The 20,192-nt window shown below is 38.6% G+C and overlaps 1 protein-coding gene across 3 annotated transcripts in view; it reads right to left on the reverse strand.

Annotated features, from left to right (window-relative positions):
• Positions 1–549: 549 nt before the first annotated feature.
• Positions 550–20,192, reverse strand: part of LOC147313029 (uridine-cytidine kinase-like 1) — a 29,648-nt gene continuing 10,005 nt past the window's right edge. For 2 of the 3 annotated variants that reach the window (XM_086264953.1, XM_086264955.1), the window contains exons 5-15: positions 17,031–17,102; positions 12,453–12,642; positions 12,300–12,361; positions 8,513–8,532; positions 6,755–6,853; positions 6,248–6,341; positions 5,485–5,547; positions 5,167–5,289; positions 4,812–4,919; positions 4,150–4,306; positions 550–3,238 (exon numbers count right to left, since the gene is read on the reverse strand). In XM_086264953.1, the coding sequence (XP_086121079.1) occupies positions 3,162–3,238; positions 4,150–4,306; positions 4,812–4,919; positions 5,167–5,289; positions 5,485–5,547; positions 6,248–6,341; positions 6,755–6,853; positions 8,513–8,532; positions 12,300–12,361; positions 12,453–12,642; positions 17,031–17,102 (1,065 nt within the window). In that variant the 3' untranslated portion in view covers positions 550–3,161. Of the gene's footprint in view, positions 3,239–4,149; positions 4,307–4,811; positions 4,920–5,166; positions 5,290–5,484; positions 5,548–6,247; positions 6,342–6,754; positions 6,854–8,512; positions 8,533–10,337; positions 10,355–12,299; positions 12,362–12,452; positions 12,643–17,030; positions 17,103–20,192 lie in introns of all 3 variants that reach the window. The other variant, XM_086264954.1, reaches the window with a different exon arrangement.

The following is a 20,192-nucleotide window of genomic DNA, read 5'->3' on the forward strand; positions in this document are numbered from 1 at the left end:
CTCACATCAGTTATATTTTTATAGTTTAAAGAAGTTGTCAATCAAGTTGGGTCTTATTAGTCTCAAGTTTTGTATTTATTATATTGGTAATTCTTCCAGTGCAACAATTAAAAAAAAACCTGGTACACAATTAAAGGTCTTCTAAAAATTCCAATACAATAAAAAGGGGATCCAGGTAACACAGACATGTAGGCTTCCCAGTCTCAAAGATATTTCCTGAATTATTTTAGTATTTTAAGTACATGATGTTTTATTAGTTTATATTAACTCTATATTATTGTCATTTCAGTTTAAGTGATTTTTACAGATTACTTTAGAGTTTACTTAACTTTGACTAACACAGTATTCATTACATCTGCGTAAATTGATTAGTAATCAACAATTTATTTAGCTTTGTTGCAACCGATAAGGGCAGAAGAAACCGTGATCTACTACGACCAGTGAAGACAGCATAGGAACTGTAGTCTGCGTCAGTTCCGCTGTACACAATAACATAGGCACACCCCTGCCCTCTAGAGGACAACTCCAGAATAACAACATGACAGGAAGCAAATTGCAATGATTTTTATTCTGTTCAAGTGAAGTGGCACTTACGATAAATGAAACAAAAAAGAAAGAAACGTTATTACAATGGGACTTCTGGTTTACAAACAGGTGTAACTGGCATAAATATGACAATGGAATGGCTTACCAGGAAACCAAAATGTAAATCACTCAAGGAGAGGTCAATACTGTCCCCAGAACACATTTTTCAAGTAACGTGTTGTAATTTGCTCTAACGTGACCTTTTTTATTGACTCAGTTTGCATAAAGTCAGAAGAAATAGAGTTATTTGAGAGCACGGGGTGTCAAACATGCAGCCCGGGGGGACCAGAACCAGGTCCATTTTGGCTCATTTGATGACTTCACAAAGTGTAAAAACTGGGAGAGATCTCAGCTTCACTAGCAAGGAGTGACAACATCTGAAAAGTTAATAGTTTTAAATCTAGACAAGTTAACACTTTCGTCATTGGTAACTGAAATGACAACAGACTCTGTGAATGTGGAAAAGCTGAGGCATACTGTTGAGATTGCACTTTTGTAGGATGCAGAAAATGTAGTTTCAAAATGGATGACCAATTAGACAAGAAAATGTAAATAAATAACAAGTAACGAGGGAGTGGGGTAACTGGTGTGGTGTGCTAGGGACAGGGTGAGATAGGGGCCGATGTGGTGACCCTGAATTGGAGCAGCTGGAAGAAGAAGACAAAGACGACACATACATAATCTTACGGGCGTGGCTCACTTAAGATTATTTGTGGCCATTCGTGGGCTGTGAACTGATGTTTGACATCCCGGCTTTAGAGTTTTGCTCACAGTGGACATTTGGCACATGTGTAACAATATCCACACAGCTGCTGCTCCTGCTCCCCAAAGCCTCATCATCAACTTTACTCGCTTTTTGGTACCAGCTTCCCACTTCACCTCAACGTCGAGAAGAGCAGCCATCACAGCAAGGTGCAACATTACACGAAGCAAAACACATGAAGAGCAACGATGGCACGTATGTGGCTTTGGAAATGCAGAACTTCAGCATTTTCTTAGCTTGCTTAAAACACCAAAAATGGTGGTACCAAGAATCAGTCGCACTGTGTGGTGGAAATGAGGCCTTGTAAGGAGCAGGTACGCAGGTGAGGCTTTTAAGCATTGAAGCACCTGAAAGAGCTCAATTTAAACTGCTTTTAAATCTGTGTTTCTCAAATCAAACTGTCATTAAATAAAATGATACGGCACTGGATAAGAGCACAGAACTGAAAACATATAACATGCAAACAACATTTTCATGATGCAGTTTGAATAAACATCTGTTATGTGTTGAATGTGTGAAGAACCCTCATACAATACAATAAATAAATAAGAAAACATTTTTTAAAAATGTCTGCAAACAGAAGCAGTGTGTGGCATTTACACGTGAAATGCTACTAAGACTTAAAGCCAATCAAAATCTGGGAAATCTGAATGCAGCTCTGTTTTAAATCAAAACGTTATAGCAGCAAAGACCCCTGCTGTCATTTGGTTTAAGACGTTTTCTGTTGATGAGAATCAATAAAATCTCACAGTAACAGGGGCTTCAGGTCAAGAGCTGACAAGAAATACAGTACAAAGCATTCCCTAGTTGTGTGTTGATTCAATTAGCAGCTGAAGCTTGGCAGAAATGTTTAAAATCTCAAAATTTAAATTGCTTCAATAAAAAATAACTAACTGGGATATCCTGGCTCTCTTATTGCTGTACAAGAACCATAAAGTCAAAGACACTGAGAAAAAAAAAACAATTTAACAGGAGAGTAACCGAATAAAAAGGAAGCTAAAACCTTTCACCTTTTCACTCGGTCAGTCTTCTTCAAGTATGAGTCGTTGCTGTCCCTTTCAGTGGAAGTCGCCTGAGATAAAAGTGTTTTACAGTACAGACAGCTGCAGCTTCAGCAGCAGAGCAAAGCTGGAATACACTGATTCTTACGAGAGCTTTAAGCTAGGAGAGAAAAACACCAAGCTACACCGCTAACTAGGCCAGACGCATCACCTCCACGCTCGCCTTTATGTATATGTGCAAAGCAAATGATAACATTATTATTGACTGACCCAGCACCAGGAAGTGACCATTTTCATAAACTGCTTATACATCATTATAACTGAGCGTCGCTGGAGCTGGATCTTCCAGTTAACTTAGCGGCTGGGTTTTAAAATCTGTCAATTAGTCATTTTATTTACATTATGCAGGTTATGAAGGTCAGCTTTTCCAGTAAACTGATGCAAATCTAAACATCACCCCTGAAGGCTCACGGGCTGCAGCTTCAGCAACAAAAACACATCACTGGCAAAATTATTAACACCAGAATTAGTTCTCTTTTTCAATAGGTAGCTTTAGGTTTCCCCTTTTTAAATTATAACTTAATGGTATATCATCTTTTTAGAAGCATCCCGCATCCTGCAGGACAGCTAACGCTTTCAACTTTGGCTCCTGACTTTTTTAATAACCAAACTGACCTTAAAGTATATCATTGTGAATGGGAAGCAGTTTGTAGAGCAACAGCTGACTGTTCAGGAGGACATCAATGGCACCAATCAGCTGTCTTCTTCTTCCAGTGACTAAGTGCTTTTGTAACAACCCTGCACCTCTCTCCTCAGAACTCCATCCCCTCGTCACTTTCACACCAGTCCGACGGAGCATCGGTGCCGAAGTAACGATCTCCGAAATTCCCTGAGAGGAGCAGGTGAAAGAAGACGGGACAGAAAAAGTTGGACTTTTCTTTATTGTGTTCTCTGTAGTGGGTGACATCCGTTGCGAATATGGAAGATTTTAAAGAACATAACTGCCTTTTTTTTTACCTTTTTCCTAACTTTATAAGATTATAAGCTACACTGTGTACAGAGAGGCTCATTTATAATCACAGTGGGAAATTTCTAAGATCATTTTTGCACCTTTGCTGCCACTGATTTGGATGTGAGACTACAGTGTGTATAAAGAACAGAGCTCTTTCGAGCAAATGTTTACATTGTAAACCTTCCCAATAACTCCCTTTACCTTGCTATTCAAATATTTATAATCCTGGCTAATAATCTACTTTAAATAAACCTAAAACACACCGCTGACTTTTCTGTGGCTTTCCCTAACTCGCAAACACCCTGCAGCCGCTCTGCTGGTGCTAGATTTTGTCTGCAAACGGTAGAGCTTTCATCCATGCAGCAGTGGTTTTGTACTTTGTGTAATTCACAGATGATTTACCTTTTAATGCCTCTTATTGATTTATAGGTGACCTTTTCTTATAGCCTCCCACTGTTTGTCAATAAAGGCTAAAAAATACATTTCAAGGCCAGAGTGCAAAAAACAAACTTGGTTGTTGATCTCTTCCAGCTCTGCAAAGTCCATTAATTTCTTCCATTAAGGCCTCTGACACAGTCCTTGTTTCTTATCAGGACACTTTACCCTAGATATGCTGTCAGTAAAGTTTCTTAACACACTGTTTTGTTTTGTTTTGGGCAAAACCAGAAGATTTATGGGGCTAATTATGCTTAAAACTCTATAAATCATGTTAATCGTCTATTAAAAGTACAATGTTTTTCAAACAGATGATAAATGAACTTTGATAAAGCCAGAGTGCATGTACTCACCGATGCCTGGTATGATGTGGAACTGGTCGTTGACCTCCTTGTCTACGGCAGTGGTGATGATCCGAACTTTAGGGAAGGCGTAGGCCACCGAATGGACCCCCATCTCAGCCATAAGCAGGGACAACAGGAAGATCTTATCCTCAGCTACATCGTGGTCCTTCATGTGGAGAAACACAGAACTTATTTCTAGATGATGTCGGTGAAAGAACACATCCAAGCAGAATGAATAATTTCATATATTTACATAATAACTTCAGCTTCATTAACAGCATCACAGGGTAATAAATACTAATGACCTGAGCCTGCACAATGTTTGATAATGGATAAAATAAATCACCTGCAGCACTTTTATTAAACTGATGGTATCTTTTAAAAACAAGCATTTCATTGTTTGCCTACCCTGAAACAGACACTTCAGCCCTGAAGGGTTGGAGCTGGCCAAACAGCCTAATCCCTGCAGTAATCACACTAAGGTAGCTTAGAGAGAATTTAAAAACATCAGCACTTTTTAGGACACCAGTTTTCACCTTTATTTAACCAGGAAGTGAAAGTCTGTTAGCATAACAATGTCTTTTTGCTCTTGGGTCAAGAAATGCAATATTAACCTAGCATGTATTTTGAGGTACGAACAACTGAGCTGTGAACACGTGGGGCCAACCTACCAGCAGAACTCTGACCGCCATGAGCGCAGCAGCTCCAGTGGACACGGTGCTGTCCATGAGGATGACGTAGTCTTCACTGATGTCTTTGGGCAGACGAAGGTAATGAAGCTGGAGGATGGAGAGAAAAAACAGTGAGAAAGCTTATTAAATCTATACAACATAAAAATCTAACTTGTACAATAATTAGCACTGTGGAAAAAAATAAATCAAACAAGCAACTTATTAAAGAGACAACCCTGTTTGAACAACAGAGTTGAACACGAAGAACCAGCTAGATCTGACATGTAAAATTGTGTTTTTAATGTTGCCACACTGATAAAACTTTTATAGTATTGCCTAAAACACACACACACACCTCTGGTTCTCCTGTGTCATGATTGGTCTGAATGAGGATCTTTCCAAGTCTGATGTCTTTACACACAGCCATCAGAGCCTGCTCCATGGTCTCTCCCGCCCTCAGGATAGAAACACCCGTTATCTGGAAAAACAGACATTTTTGTGAGGTTTATTAGAGCGATGCAGCTTATCTGGACCAGAAAACACTAAAAGGTTTAAAATTTATGTGCACTTAAACCTTCGGCTCCTCCAGATCTTTACATATGTGCAAAATTATCATCTTAAGTTAAATGTCCTCTTATTATAGTAACTGTTAATGTCATCTTAAAGGACTTACTCTGTTACCGCACAGCCTCTTCCCCTCATAGATGCTACCCTGTGGCGTTTCCACAGACACTGACTGCAGAGGAGGAGAAAGAGCCAAGAGGAACAAAAGGAAATTAAAGGCTGAAGTAAAACAATCTTAGCAAAATCCCAAAACGTTGAATCTGTTCATCTGGACGTAGCATTTTCAGTGGGAGAAACATTTCGTCAATCAGTCTGAAAACGCGACGTCCAGATGAATGGATTCAACCTAGCTGGATGACTGAGCAAGCATCAAGACAAATCTTGGCAAGAGTTGATGCTGCTACTATTGAAAATGTTATTAGTAGACTTCCTGTTCAGAACAGAAACGCCAACCTGCTACGGAGCATAAGCAACAGTAGAAAAAATGTGCTCTACAGCAGCGGTCCCCAACCTTTTTTGCGCCACGGACCGGTTTATGCCCGACAATATTTTCATGGACCGGCCTTTAAGGTGTCGCGGATAAATACAACAAAATAAAACTAGTACCGGTACTGAAAAAAAAGAAAATTTATTCATAACACACGTGAAAAGACCCAGGAAAACCGAGTAAACGATAAAAACGATAACAAAATAATGCTGAAAACCGATAAAAACCCTGAAAACCATACATTTCACACCTGAGCCTCAACTCTCGCGGCCTGGTACCAAACGACTCACGGACCGGTACCGGTCCGAGGCCCGGGGGTTGGGGACCGCTGCTCTACAGGAGTAAGAGCAGGAGTTCAGTTAAAAATCTTCATGCAAAAACTCACCTTGAGAGGCAGGAAGGAGAGGGCATGCTCTATCAGGAGCCTCATTAATCTCTTGGAGTAGAAGATAAACTCATCTCGGTTAGTTTCCCTGTTCCTACACAAACACAGACGGCAGATGCAAACAGGATGACCCTCTGCTTTTTTATATTTTTTAAAAAGAAAAGATTTTTTTTATGGCCTAATAAAAAGTCAGCACCATTACACTAGCAAGCTCCTGTTTGATTATAATTTTTAAAGAAATAACTTTTAAATATTTTCTTCTCGTGATCCACATCCCAACTGCAGCGGCTCTATAGCTCAGAAAACTGTCACTATAGAAAGGTCCTGTCTCTTATTTTATTTTGAAGTGGTGCCCACAGTAGGCCTGTAAAAACGTGTAAAGTACAAGAGGTGGTTTGGTTGCAAATCTGCAGCTTCACAGGTAGGTGTCTCTAAATCCTACTCACTGGCCAATTTTAACAAGACTTTGCTTGTGAAATGAGCGTATGAAAGAGTGTTCGTTCTGACCTGATTATGGTGTGCATGCCACGGACTTGTGGCGTGCTCTCCATCACGCTGAGGGTTTTGGGTAATGGCTGACCCTGGTGAGCTGAGGCCAGAGCCGATCTGCGGCAAACAAAACACATTCATGCATCCAAAGTAAGAGACGTGTCTACATTCATTCAACTAAATACTTTTACTGGATTTGCAGGTTAACTAATCAGAACCAATCAGTTCATTTTTCATCTCTTTTTTTATTATTCTGAAAGAAAATATTGAAAACAAACTAGTATTGTAGGTTCTGTAACAAATATTTCAAAATGCCAGGTATTGTACAGCTGCTCAAATATGTACTAATACAAATGTAACCTAAAATCATTTCATTAATTCAGGAATTGATTTAATTTGTACTTATTTGTTTTTTTTATATTTAAGTGACATCTAATAATCATCCAGCATAGTGATGTAATCAGTCAGCTGACCGATGAGCCAGAGCTACCCTGATGTAAACAGAAAGGCTTCAATAGATGCACATCAGTTCTCATATCTGCTGTTTAAAAAAGGTTCAAGTGTCATTTTCATTAACTGACTTGAAATATCAAATCTGTAATCAATGAGCAACTTTTTACACCAATAATCACAAAATCACACGACACAGAACGATGCTCAAAGAGGTTATATTAAGAAGCTGCAAACATCTTAAGTCCTACCACTACAGAGAGTGCACTGCTTACAAACACCAACGACCAAACGCTCTGCAAAGCAGACATTTTAAGGTTAACTGATGAGGGGCCAGTTTCACAAAGATAAGCAGAGTTTCCTTTTTTAAATAAATTAGCCAAGGCGTCCATCCATCTCACCAGTCTGTGTAGATATTAACTGCTATAATCAGGACTAATGTCAGTGGCGCTGCTTCCTACACGAACGATAAACATGTAGAGCGGGCGGCTCTACGGGATTACAGCGTTTGGCCACCCCAGCATAAGCATGAGGCATCTTTGTGTAACTCGCCCCACATTACACGGTTTAACAAGCCTTTTTGATTTTAAAGCAAAAGTCGAGAAAGAAGCTGATTCTGTGTGTCAGCTGCCAGACTTTTAGAAACACAGCATTAAAAGCCTTGCTTTATTTAAATCAGTGTTCCCCCTCAGACACTTCAGGAATCGACAGCATCGCTCTGAGGGGCAAATTCAGAGTGCAAAAGTACATGTCAATAAATGAAGGACTTGATCCTGCCCTGGCTTTTCACCTGATGTAGAGGCTTTAGATTTAGAAACTGTGGACTCTTCAACTCTATTGCTCCATTGTTCGTGGCACTGGAAGCTTTCTTAAATCTAGCAAGGCTTTTGTTCTCAGAACGTTTTGATCATAATGCCAGATAAAAGTTTGCACTTAAATAAATCAATGCGTGCCATGACCTTGAGGCCACAAACAGAAAAACAATAAAAGCAATCATGAAAAAATTAAAAATTTGGCATATGTGGCGCATACCGTTTCAAACACATGCTACTTAGAATACTAAAGAGCAATGAAACTATTCTGCTTCATGCACACTCTGCTGTTGATAAATACAGCATGCTTTGTTTTAATTGTGCACAGCTTAGATTAATGGAACTGTGACATTTGTGGAATCAAACCCAGCAAACGTGTCGGTTTAACTACAGTCAGAATATGTAGTGCATAGTTTAACAAGTTAAAAAGGCTTGAGTGCATTAAATCTAAGACTACAAATCTGTATCTTTAAAGACTACAACAGTGAAAAAAGGTGCACGAGGTGAGGCTCACATATCCCAGCGCATCTTCCTCTGAAGAAGGTGACAGATATTTGTTTGGTGAGATTAAGTGTTTAAAGGTGAAGGCAGGAGGAAACACAGGGAGGAAAAAAAAAAAAAAACAAAAAAAAACACACACACAAAGGGACAAGAGGAGGAAAAAAACAAAACAGAGAAAGGAAGAGAGAGAAGAGTATTAGCAGTGAAACAGCTTCACCACATTGCTGCTGTACAACACCGAAAAAACACATTCCAGCTCTGCACTGAGGAGCACGCTCACTTCAATTTATCTCATGAGTGGGGTTCGCTTAAGGTGACTCAACTTCAGAAACTGGGATTAGTTTCAGTAAAAGCTGTGAGGGCAGCCGGAATTTCTCCACATTCAACAAATCCATCTAAGAGCTGACCTTAGATTTGCTGAACCATTTAACCCACTGAAACTTCAGCTGAAGTAGGCTTGCAAATTCATCTTCGTTCAAGGGTGAACTGAAGCTAAGAACTTCTACTTCTCAGCAGGTTTCATCTCACACATACAGGAGCACATGACCATCTGTGATCACACATAATTTAGGTCTCCACTCCAGCTTTTCTGCAAGTTTACAGCATCCTGTGGACACCAAAAACTGATCTTTCTCCTCTATCCTGCACCATAAAGTCTATTCTGTGCCTCTGGACCAAAACATGTCCCAGTTCTGTTTTTTAAATGATGTGAACTGGCACAGGCTTCGCCGAGCTGGCTGCATGTTGTTGTGGTTAGGTGTGAACATGACCTGAGGAACTTCAGCAAACTAGCCAATCTATGTCTGAGAGAACCAAATCAGAATTTGCCTAAGTTCATAACCATGAAAAACAGGTTGTTGGTCCAGAATAGAAGACAGGACATAACGACTTGTCTTCTTCTGACCAATCACATTTGTGCTGGATGTGTTTGCATACAATTCATGTGGAGAGTAGAGACACATTTCTCAGTGATTTTGCTTTTCTCCTTTCTTTCTATTTTAAAATCTAAATATTTAAGCAGCTTAAATAAACAGTTCACAGAACAGGAAGTCTTGGCTCAGATAGATCCTGTTTCAATATTGTTTTATTTTCCAGACAGTATTACATAGTGGATAGCACCTGGCTCTACAAAAACACTCAAATATTGCCTGTTGTCCTGCATTAGCAGACTAGATGATAGTTTTCCAGATTGCTTCTGATCCTATTCACTACCAGGACAAAATGAAGGGAATTTCATTTTCTTTTTCAATTCTGGGATCTCTATGAGACTTTTACCTGAATAAATAAAAGATAACAAGTGTGAATAACTCATTCATTAACTTGTTATCACAATTTCTAAACTCAAACTATGATCAATGGTTTCCAGTGACTTACAGGAAACTATTAAACTCACTATTCAGGTCATATACCGTAGTTATATGACAGTACAAGAAATATTACACACAAAATGTGCCACTGGTCATGACGCTTTAAATTATGTTTAATGACATGTTTTTATTTTAATCCATGACTTGAAAAGTATAGGCTGATTAGGTGTTTTCACAATGAATACATTCAAATATTTCTGCTGAGTAAAACAAATAAAAGATTAAACAGAGACAGAGATGATAAAATCATTATAACCCTCTGACCATTATGAAATGAAATCGGGATGAAACAGAATTAAGTGAAAAGGCAGGTGAAGCACTGACATGTGTATGAGTTTGTAGTAAAAACAAAACAGTTTAGTCTTTGCAAATAAAAGAGTGAGGCATTCTTGAAAATTTAGTGGCATAAAAGAGCAGAAAAAAGATGACTCTGAGGATGTGGTAATAAAAAAAAAGCACCAACAATCGTACCTCACAGTGATCTCACGCTGGAATGGTTACACAGCATTCAGCCAGGAGAGGAGGGGTCGTGCACGTACAAGGAGACACACACACACACAGACACGTGTGTGCAAACAGCGAGAAACATAAGAAAAAAACAAAAAATGAGACAAGCGGCTTGTCAGAAAAAAAGGATCATTCACAACATAAACCTCTTCCCAAAAGAGAAACAAAAAATTCACAATACACAATAAATGTTTGCCTGTGGAGAGTCGTACATTTGAACAGACAAACACTTCAAGTGTGAACTTTAATTTCATGTTTGGCTGGACAAGAGTTTAACTGTCATATATCAGCTTTTTATGACCACTTCATTTTACTGTAGAAACAACAAGTGAAAACAAGCGAATTATTTCATGAGCTGTCAATTTTATATGACCAAGTGCGAAATAATGTAGTTTAAAACCACAGTCGTGTCAGAAGTACTGATTTAAAAATCTGCAACTTTCTGGATACACAGCACTATGCAAAGGTCTTGAGCCACCCCGTCCTTTATATATCAATGATTTAAAACACAAGCAAAGAATAGTGGTAATACAGTTCAGAAGGCAAAGAAGAGTTGGTATTCTTTCCTTGGCCAACAAAGGAAAGCGCATAATGCCAACGTTTGTACTTTCCATATAAATATAACCATGAATGTGTTTTTTAATTTTAAAAAGGCATATTTTAGTAATTTTAGTAAAGGCAAAGAGAAAAATATACATGCTGACCTGTGTGTGCCCGTCTATTTCTCATTATTACATACTGCACACACGCCTGTGAATGTGACAGATGCTGTGGGTGTTCCGGCAGCGACCATGACTGAATGTGCTGAAGGTGGAGCAGATCATTGTTAGCGGTAGATCAAAAAGTGAGTGGATGACAGAACAATGAGGTGAGCTAAGATGAAGGACACGATCTTTCCTTAAAGGGTCATTAATTTAAGGTACCTACTTAAGACCTCTAACCACGAGGTGTAAAAGGAAAAAAAAGCATAAAAAGACGTCACAAATCTTCCTCCATCACTTCAAATGGCAAAAGGGAAAAGTGTCCAGGAATTTTACTTTCCTGATTTTTAGTACCCTTAATTACTTTTAGTACTATTTTATCATAAAGGCCACTGTCGCTTAACTTCATCCAAACTACTAAAGCAGAGGAGAAAAATATGACATCAGCTAATGTGCTCTACCATCAGACGGGAAAAATAGCAGCATGTGACATCGTGTTATTGTCCACAGCCCATCCTGTTCACCAGGTTTAAATTCCTGCAACTTCTTCCAATTTTTCAAAAGTTCAAGTCAAAAGTCTGCTGTGTTCGCACAACAGAGGCAATCCAGCACAGGACAAATGCACACCTGCAAGTGGTCAAGTGCTGTGTGTCACTACCATGAAGGTGCCAGCGTTCAAATTAAAGTGAAGTGTGTTTTTCATTTTCTTTTTTATAATAGGTGAAAAAAAGAAAAAAAAAAATCAAACTTCACCTTATTGTTTGTCCCAACTATGGACCTGACATGTCTGATGAATCTTAGATGTTGGGATGTTTTGGTAAATTTGCCTCCGTCTTTTATTTCTGTATCATTTCCCCCAAAATAAAAATAAATAAAGAAGAATCTTTTGCAGTCAACGCCCCATAGGCCATGTTCACACTATTCCACACCAGCCAGCACCACACTTACTTTGAAAGGTTAAAAAAAGATTGTGCTGAAGTAATCATAAAGGCATTCCCACCTTAGAGTTTTTAGAAGAATATGTACCTACAGTGAAAGCCGGTCAGCAAAATATAAGAAGCTCTATCTAAACATGTAGGAATAGTTAATGCCAGCTTTAATACATTCCACCTGTCTGCAGAAACTACAGATCATAGTATCCTTTATAAGCCCATGCAATTAAAGCTGCAATTTTCCAAAGTAATCCCTCACATCCTCAAATGACAAAATCATAAACATTCCTTACCTTCTCCAGCTGACTGTGTACGTGCTGAACAATCAAATCCAAAGCTACAAAGTTCTCTCCACCTGCACATAAAAAACAAGCAACGTGTAAAGTGCTGATAGAAAAGCACAGGAGCGCTCTTCTCTATGGTGAACTAAAAATACTGCCACTGACCTCTGGGAACCACGATGTCAGCAACCTGCACAGTGGGCTCAATGTACTGCTCAAAGGCTGGCTTTACAAATTTATTGTACTGTTTGATGATGCCGCTGATGTCCCGTCCACGTTGTGATATGTCCCTCTTCAGCCTCCGTATGAGGCGGATGTCTGAATCTGTATCTACGAACACCTTCATGTCCAGAAGCTGGCAGACAAAAGCCAAAAGGAGGAATCACTCATCGACCTGTAACATTTTTATATGCGCAGTTTTTTGCTTTTGCTGCATTTATTTGATCATTTTATAGTGATTTCATGTTTCTGTATATGTATATACATATTACACACAATGACTATCATTATTGATATTAGGATATTTTTGTAACTCTTTATGGGGTCAATACATTTAAGGTGCTGGCCCCATAAAGGCACCACCAGTTCAGGTTTTATATCAATACTAGTAGCAGGCTTTTCCTGCAAAGTTTTTGGGTATCCTTAAAGTTTAAGCACCTGTGCCCCATTTACTACAGTAAGCTGCAGTTCTCCTTGATTTGCAAAAGTATCGATAACAGCATCACACACCCACATACATTAACAAGACGCTCCATCAATGGTCCAGTACTTTTTTTTTTAAATTGCTGGCAGCGGACATATTTATATCCTCTAATAGCATCTGTTAACATATGTCCGCCCCTAGGATTCTGTTATTGTGGCCATTTCCCTGTAAATAATGGTTATTCGGGCTGAGTACATAAAACTTTGGAGTTTATGTGAACAGGCTGAATCCCATTCAAAGGCATCTCTTTTTGCGCTACACATACTTTACTTATGCAGAGTACTGTTGGATCCACTGAGGTCACTTCTCTAAGGTGAAATATGTTGCAACTTGACTCTATATCTGTATATCTTGACTGTATGTCAAGAAACTTTGACATATAGACTGAAGGAGCTAAGAATCATACCACAAACCTTCCTCATCATCAATGACCTCCTGATCCACAGTTGCCCCTGAAATGTAGCTCTGGTGTGTGTATGTGCTTTTAATTAGAAACTCTGGTGATACACTAGTGGCTGTAGTGCAGGACACTGCAGTCATTTATGTTTGAAGAGTTCTCTGTAGGCCAAAACAAAGTTTCCGTTCATAGAATTTCTGAAGACGATGAATGAAAGATGTTTTATTCATTATTTTTCTGATAGCCTTAGATTACTGTCTGAGCATGAGTAAAAATGACAGAAACAACTCCTGAGAGCTGCATATTTATTTTTTTAAAAGCCTGAACGCTTCTAACAAATGTCACTACCCATCAGTTAGGGAGTGTTTTATATTCCCAGCTCTCTGCAGTAAACACTTGATCTTGATATAGTCAGAATTTAAAGTGGGACATTAAATGTCCCATTTCCATTTTTTATCCTTATATGCGACTAAAATAACATAACACGACTCTCAGTGAAAAATATTATTAATAGTATTTTTTATCTTGCACAAGAAGGATAAATGTATTAAAGAAGAAGAGGAAGTAAAGAGCACAAATTACACAGACTTCATTTTTCAGTCTCAATAAAGTCAGTGTCCGTGAAAAGGCACTTTGAGCTGCTTCAATGATTTGACATTTTTACATCGGAAGCTTGACGCTGGGGTCGGGACATGCTGAAGAATCTGAGGAAACACCAGTTATCATTGCAGCTTCAAAGAGAAAGTCAGCCCCGATGCACCAACTAAGCTCCACTAAACTGAACCTCAATTCAGCAAAGCCAGAAGACAGAAGACAAAAATCAATGGGGCAGCATCACAACAAAGGTGGGACAACAAGGAGGCAACACAAAGAACTATAGATGACTTTTGAAATTAAAAGAAGTCTGTGTGTGATTTAGAGGAGGACGGCAGTGGGAGCGCAGTTATAACTCAGTTGCACAAAAAGCCACTGGCTGGCAGTTCAGGCTGCTGTAAATCTGACAGACTGACCAACCAAAAAGGTGGCAGGTTGCTGGATAAGCAGTGCTGTCAGCTTGGAGCAGGTGAATGAAGAGTGGCCTGGTCCCAAAGGTTAGACAGCAAGGCTGTGGCTCTAGATCATTTCCTAACCTAGGAAAGCTCCCAGTTTTCTTTTGCCAAAGTGATGAGGCTGGAAAATTGGAAAGTTTTCCTTTGATGCAGCTACAAGCCTTGAATGTGCAATGAGCAATGAACACCAGGGAAATTTGTGGATTCGTTGATGACATTTATGATATAGTAAAGAAAAGGTGGAAATTTGTTGATTTTTTTGGTTTAAGTACAAGTGCAGGATTACACAACATATCATACAAACAATATTGCTGGTGGGTTCAGGACTGGGCATGAATACAACTGAAAAATGAAAAGCTATATCTGTATCAGGAACAATACACAAAATCTTTTGCTCTACACTTACTATTGTTCAATCCAAACAAAAAAATAATCTCAAACAATTTTTTTTAAATTAAATCTGCACATTTTTCTACTGGAAATATGCCTAAAAATGAAAAACCAAAGAAAAAACACCACTGGCTCGGTGTCCAACGCTGTCTATGCAGATGGTTTGTGCCAGCACTGCTTTGACTTCAGGAACTACTTCTTTTGTTTTTAGCACGGGCAGGTCAGATGTCATTTTAAAGACCATTTGATGTCCATTCTCACATAAGATGGTCTTAATGGTACCACGTGCACCTACTTTGTGTATTATGTATTGTAAGACGAAACCTTGAGCCAAAAACCAAAACAAGAACAGCTACAGAGCAGAATTTGGCACAACTGAAGTTTTATTTTGATTGGCTTCTAATTGTTTGAAAATAAAATTCTTTAAGATTTATTTTGTCTCATGTGACAAATGCATTACTGCAGCCACTGTTTGTGTTTGACAGGATAGAAAGATAAGGACTCCAAGTTAATTCAACTTGATTTTAAATAAAATATAAAATAATATGGAAGGCACGTGTGTATTATCCAAGAAAATCATTTGAATGAACCCTTCACTGATGTAGTGACTCAAATAATATTTTTCTGTGCTAGTAGTGTTTTATTAAGCCTAAATAAATGAACGGGGGAAGCGAGATGGAAAAGATCTATTATAAAACATATGCAAATTTAATCTGCAAAAACAGCTACTGACATTTAGAAAATACATATATCAATCATGATTCAAATTCAGATCAACAACATACAGACAAAAACATGACATCTTTAGAAAATCCAATGAATAAATTATCTGAAAAACAAGCTGCTTCATCACAATAACTGAAAATTCCTCCTACTATGAAGCAGTCTTCCATAATGATCTGCAACACTGACCACAATGGTTTGATAGCGTGAGAGAAGCACCAAATCCTATTATTAACCATGTCCTTTTGCAACCTCTTGGTTTCTTAAAGGAAACCTCTTTATTAGCATATCGGATCTGCAGCTGTAATTGAATTCAATTACAAGAATGGACAAAAAACACCATTGATCACATGAGACGCTGACTGTTATTAACTTAATCAGATGGTAATCAGCTACACAGCCGGGTCTCAGGAGAGGCTGCCTGTCTTATCATCACAGTCCAGCTCTCCTGCTCTCTCACACTCACTCATACACAATAGAAGAGGCTGGAGAGAGCGACTGCAGGACTGATTAGCAATGAAGAATGCCTCTTTTTATAAGTGTTTATTCCCTCTGACCCTCAAGAGCATTGCAATGATGGCAGTGTCTCCTTAGCCTCCTAGCACTAGTCTTCTCTACACATCCATAAAAATGGATGTAAATATCAGCTTTAGGAGCCTAAAAAGCAAACTTTTAAAATAAAGCTTAATTTGAGTCAATTTCTGCATCACATCTTATTTTTATAGTCCAGATAAATATACACACACCCTCCTACCAGCACATCACCCCTGTTCTTCAGGAACTTCACTGGCTCCCTGTGAAATTCTGGATAATATAAAAACTTCTTCTGCTCACCTTCAAGGCCATTCATAACCTCGCACCTCCTTAACCTTTCTGACTTGTTAAGCACCACCTTTTCTGCCCGCTCACTTCAATATTCTTCTATCCAGCTTGCTGTGCCTTCCTTCTGCCTCACCACCATGGGAAGCAGAGCTTTTAGCTGCTCTGCTCCCAGGCTGTGGAACGCTCGACCCCCAGATATAAGGAACACTGGTCCTTTCCCATAGTTTAAATCTCAACTCAAAACCCATCTGTTCAAATCTGCATATTCACTGTGAACCCACTGTTTGTTAATTTTATCTTGTGCTTTTGTTTTATTGTTCTTCATTTTGTCATTTTTCCATTATGTGTTTTATCCTATTGTAAAGTGTCCTTGGGTGTCTTGAAAGGTGCTTTATAAATAAAATTTATAACCATTATTATTATTATGACATAAATATGAACATACACTCAACTTCTTGTTAACACTAACCAGCCAATCACATCTCAACAACTCATTTTAGCATCAACAACGAGCTGAAGTTCAATCCAAGCATCACAGGTGATTTAAGTGATGTGGTATGTGGCTGTTGGTGCCTCAGACACGCACATTCGAAATATTCTAAGGAAGAAAAATGTAAAAGAAAAGTAAAACAGAGTGGAGGGGATACTGATATTCTTACCTTGAGCAGCTCCTTGTTGGCGAAGGCTAGGATTCCCTCAAAGATGACAACATTAGCACCATACACAGTTTTCTGTAAGAGGACAAATTTAAGGACAGGTTCACATTTTCCCCCCACTTGAAGCTGCACTTGCAGTGTGTTCATGTTGATTGTACTGGTGAACACAATGTTTCTTAGGTTATTAGTTACAAAGGGATAGGGGTCAAAATCCTCCAACCCCGCACTGTGTGGACACCTTGAACTAAGTGGTTCATTAACTAAAAATAATTTCAGTGTCATAAGTGAGGATATGAAAATTATTCACAATTAATGAGCTACAACGAGTGTGAAATTAAACATTTATGATACAATACGGATGCGTTTTAATTAAGAAAAAATACACTTGAAGGTCAGAAAAAAGTTGTTTCTTTTTTTTTTTTTACCCAAATATATTTTTAAAGTATTCATTCTTCATGCTGGTCATTTAATGTCCTTTTACTTTGAAACACAAAAATAAATCGAATGTTTTGTTTATACAGTTAAATTTAAGCTGTTAACTATGGATCGAAGAGAATTAGAGATGTCTGTAAAATAGTCTTCTTCCACACAAATTGAAATAATCCACCTTTACTTTTTGTTTTGGTTATCCAATTCAGAGTCAGAGGGTGAGAGTCAGGGTACAAACAATAAAATAAAAAGAAATATATGAAGAATCTATGCGATATTTTACATTTCAAGGCACATGAGTTCTGGTTTAATCCAAGTTCAAAAACACAAACAGCACCACTGTAAGTTGCAAAATTGTCCTCCAAACTATTTGTGATATCACAAAAACCCAAACATCTGGCCACATCTTGGACTGTGACTTAAAAAAAACTTAAAAAAAAAAAAAAAGCCTGCATCTACTTGATTCTGTCAAATTGTCCTGGTCACATACAGAACTGGGAACAATAAGTTTAAACTTGTGGGTTGTCTGTGTTTTCTTTGTGAAACTATGACTTGCCAGATGCACAAGCCTGGACAGCACACTGCTGAAATCTGTGACATATGCAAATCTGGTCTCCTGCTCTCAGACATGAAACCCTCTGCTTTCAGATAAACATGATTCCTGCATTAACTCAACGTAAACCAAAGAAAACTATGAGACTTAAGCAGTTATTTTTTCTTTTTAAATTAAAGGAAACACAATATCCTTGGTAAGGTGCAATAAATGAGATAAAAGACACTGCCCAAGATAACACAAATCTACTGTATATAAGATGAAAGCATAAAACACATTTACAGATGATTTTTATTTGCCTTCAGACTTTTACAGATGTCAGTTAAACACTGTCACTTGCATGTGTGTGCATGACATACAGCCACTGACGCACAAACACAACCTCAACCCATGTTTGCTTTACTAACTTATCTGATGAAACTCACCCAGAACCAGTTTTACTACCAGGCGTTTGAGAAAGAGGTTAATAACCGATTCAATCGCAGACAAAATGGTGCAGAGTATGTCACAATCCTATTACCTTTCCACGACCAGCTTCATGCTGAAGTCAATAGGCTGAACACTTTGCTATTGATTTTGAGAAAGAGCGGCGAGAGAGGCAGAGGCAGTGTGCACAGTTTGAGAGAAAGTGAACTTTAAACAAACAGATGAGTGTTTATTGATTTATTCATTTCCTCCTTCTTTACTAAGAGATGATTTAGTGGCTCTTTAAAATACTTACGTGCCAGTGCTTGAAAGAAAGAAAGAGAGAGAGAGAGGGAATGTGACCTAAAGTTTTACCAAGGAAGAAAAACTAAGTTGCTCGCTCTTGTCCATCTGTATTACTGCTTTATAAACACAGCCTGCAGCTTGATGGCCCTCGGCACCCTTGAGGCCTGAGTCTTAATTACATCCTCCCCGTTACAAAAGGCCCATAAAATGATCTCAGATCTGAGGCGATTTCCCATGTGGTGTTGTGGCTTTCAGCCATGAAATTACATCGCAGAAAAATAGACAGTGAGCTATGCCGTCTGATTGATTCCTCACAATGCCTCTGGGAGGAGATGCTGGGCTTAATGTACTGTACCCTAAAATCCTTAATAATTAGCAAATTAGCAAGCATCTGAATTTTCACCAGCTTAAATAACTGAAGCATCCCCGGAGGTGTTAGGTGATTTGTAGCTGTAATGTTCATTTTTCTCCTCTCAAGTGTTCAGTGCTTTTATTTCAATGAAGACAGACTACACTAAACTAACCGAACTCAAGTGAGTGGAAAACTGCTTCTCTTCTCACGACTTTGACACATTTGGGAATATTCTAATAATACACATTTTTATCAAGTCATCAGCTTCAGTAGCTGAAATAGCTCACAAGTTAGTTTAAAGCAACAACGCCACTGAAAACTACTCCTCTATGTGGAGTAAGGCAGGGACTAGTAGGTGGTTTATGGGAGCAGACCAAGTGTTTCTATGTCTTCCCACTGTAGAAACCTCGCTGGTGTCTCATGCTTAGGCATAACTGATGACTCTGTTCTGGTCAGAGTTTGCACCAATCACATGAAAGTCACAAATGAAGTTTTTTTTTTTCTTCCTGTCAACATCGTGTTTTCACATTAAAGGAAGCATAGGAGGGTTTTTTATGGAAAAACAACAGAAAGGTTCAGAATTCAATAGAAGTTCACTTGCATCTGAGACCTCTGGAAAAATAGTCACTGTCGAATATATTTAGGAGCACATTTGCAAATATCAAATATAACATATTCAGCCTAAACTGTTTTTTAAAAGGCTGAGTGAGGATGTCTATGACACACACACACAGGCTGCAAATACACGATGTCCCCACCCAGACAGTAAACCCACACTGGGAGGAAGAGAAGCTGAAAACAGCAGCGCCTTTTATTGTGATTGCCATGAAAACCTTTGCACCTAAAAAGCCAATAAGAGACAGTGGGGGGAAAAACATTAAACTGGACATTGCCTGCTGGCAGTGGGCATCCTAAAAACTGAGAGGGAACAACAACATTAAGAACCACTTTAAAAAAAAAAAAAGCACAGCAGAAACAAGACCAAGAACAGCAGCGCAAAAATGAAAAGAGCTCAAAACTAAGTCAGAAATTGATCTATATGGTGGGCGGGCTTTTGGACTTTGAAGATTAAGTTCAAGGAGATTTTTTTTATTTGATTTTATTGATTAGCATTCAAATA

Source organism: Aulonocara sp. 'chitande type north' Nkhata Bay, linkage group LG15 (assembly GCF_057382095.1).
Source record: "Aulonocara sp. 'chitande type north' Nkhata Bay isolate Kocher_YH1m ecotype deep benthic linkage group LG15, A_spYH_male_GT1.1, whole genome shotgun sequence".
Lineage (NCBI taxonomy): Eukaryota > Metazoa > Chordata > Actinopteri > Cichliformes > Cichlidae > Aulonocara > Aulonocara sp. 'chitande type north' Nkhata Bay.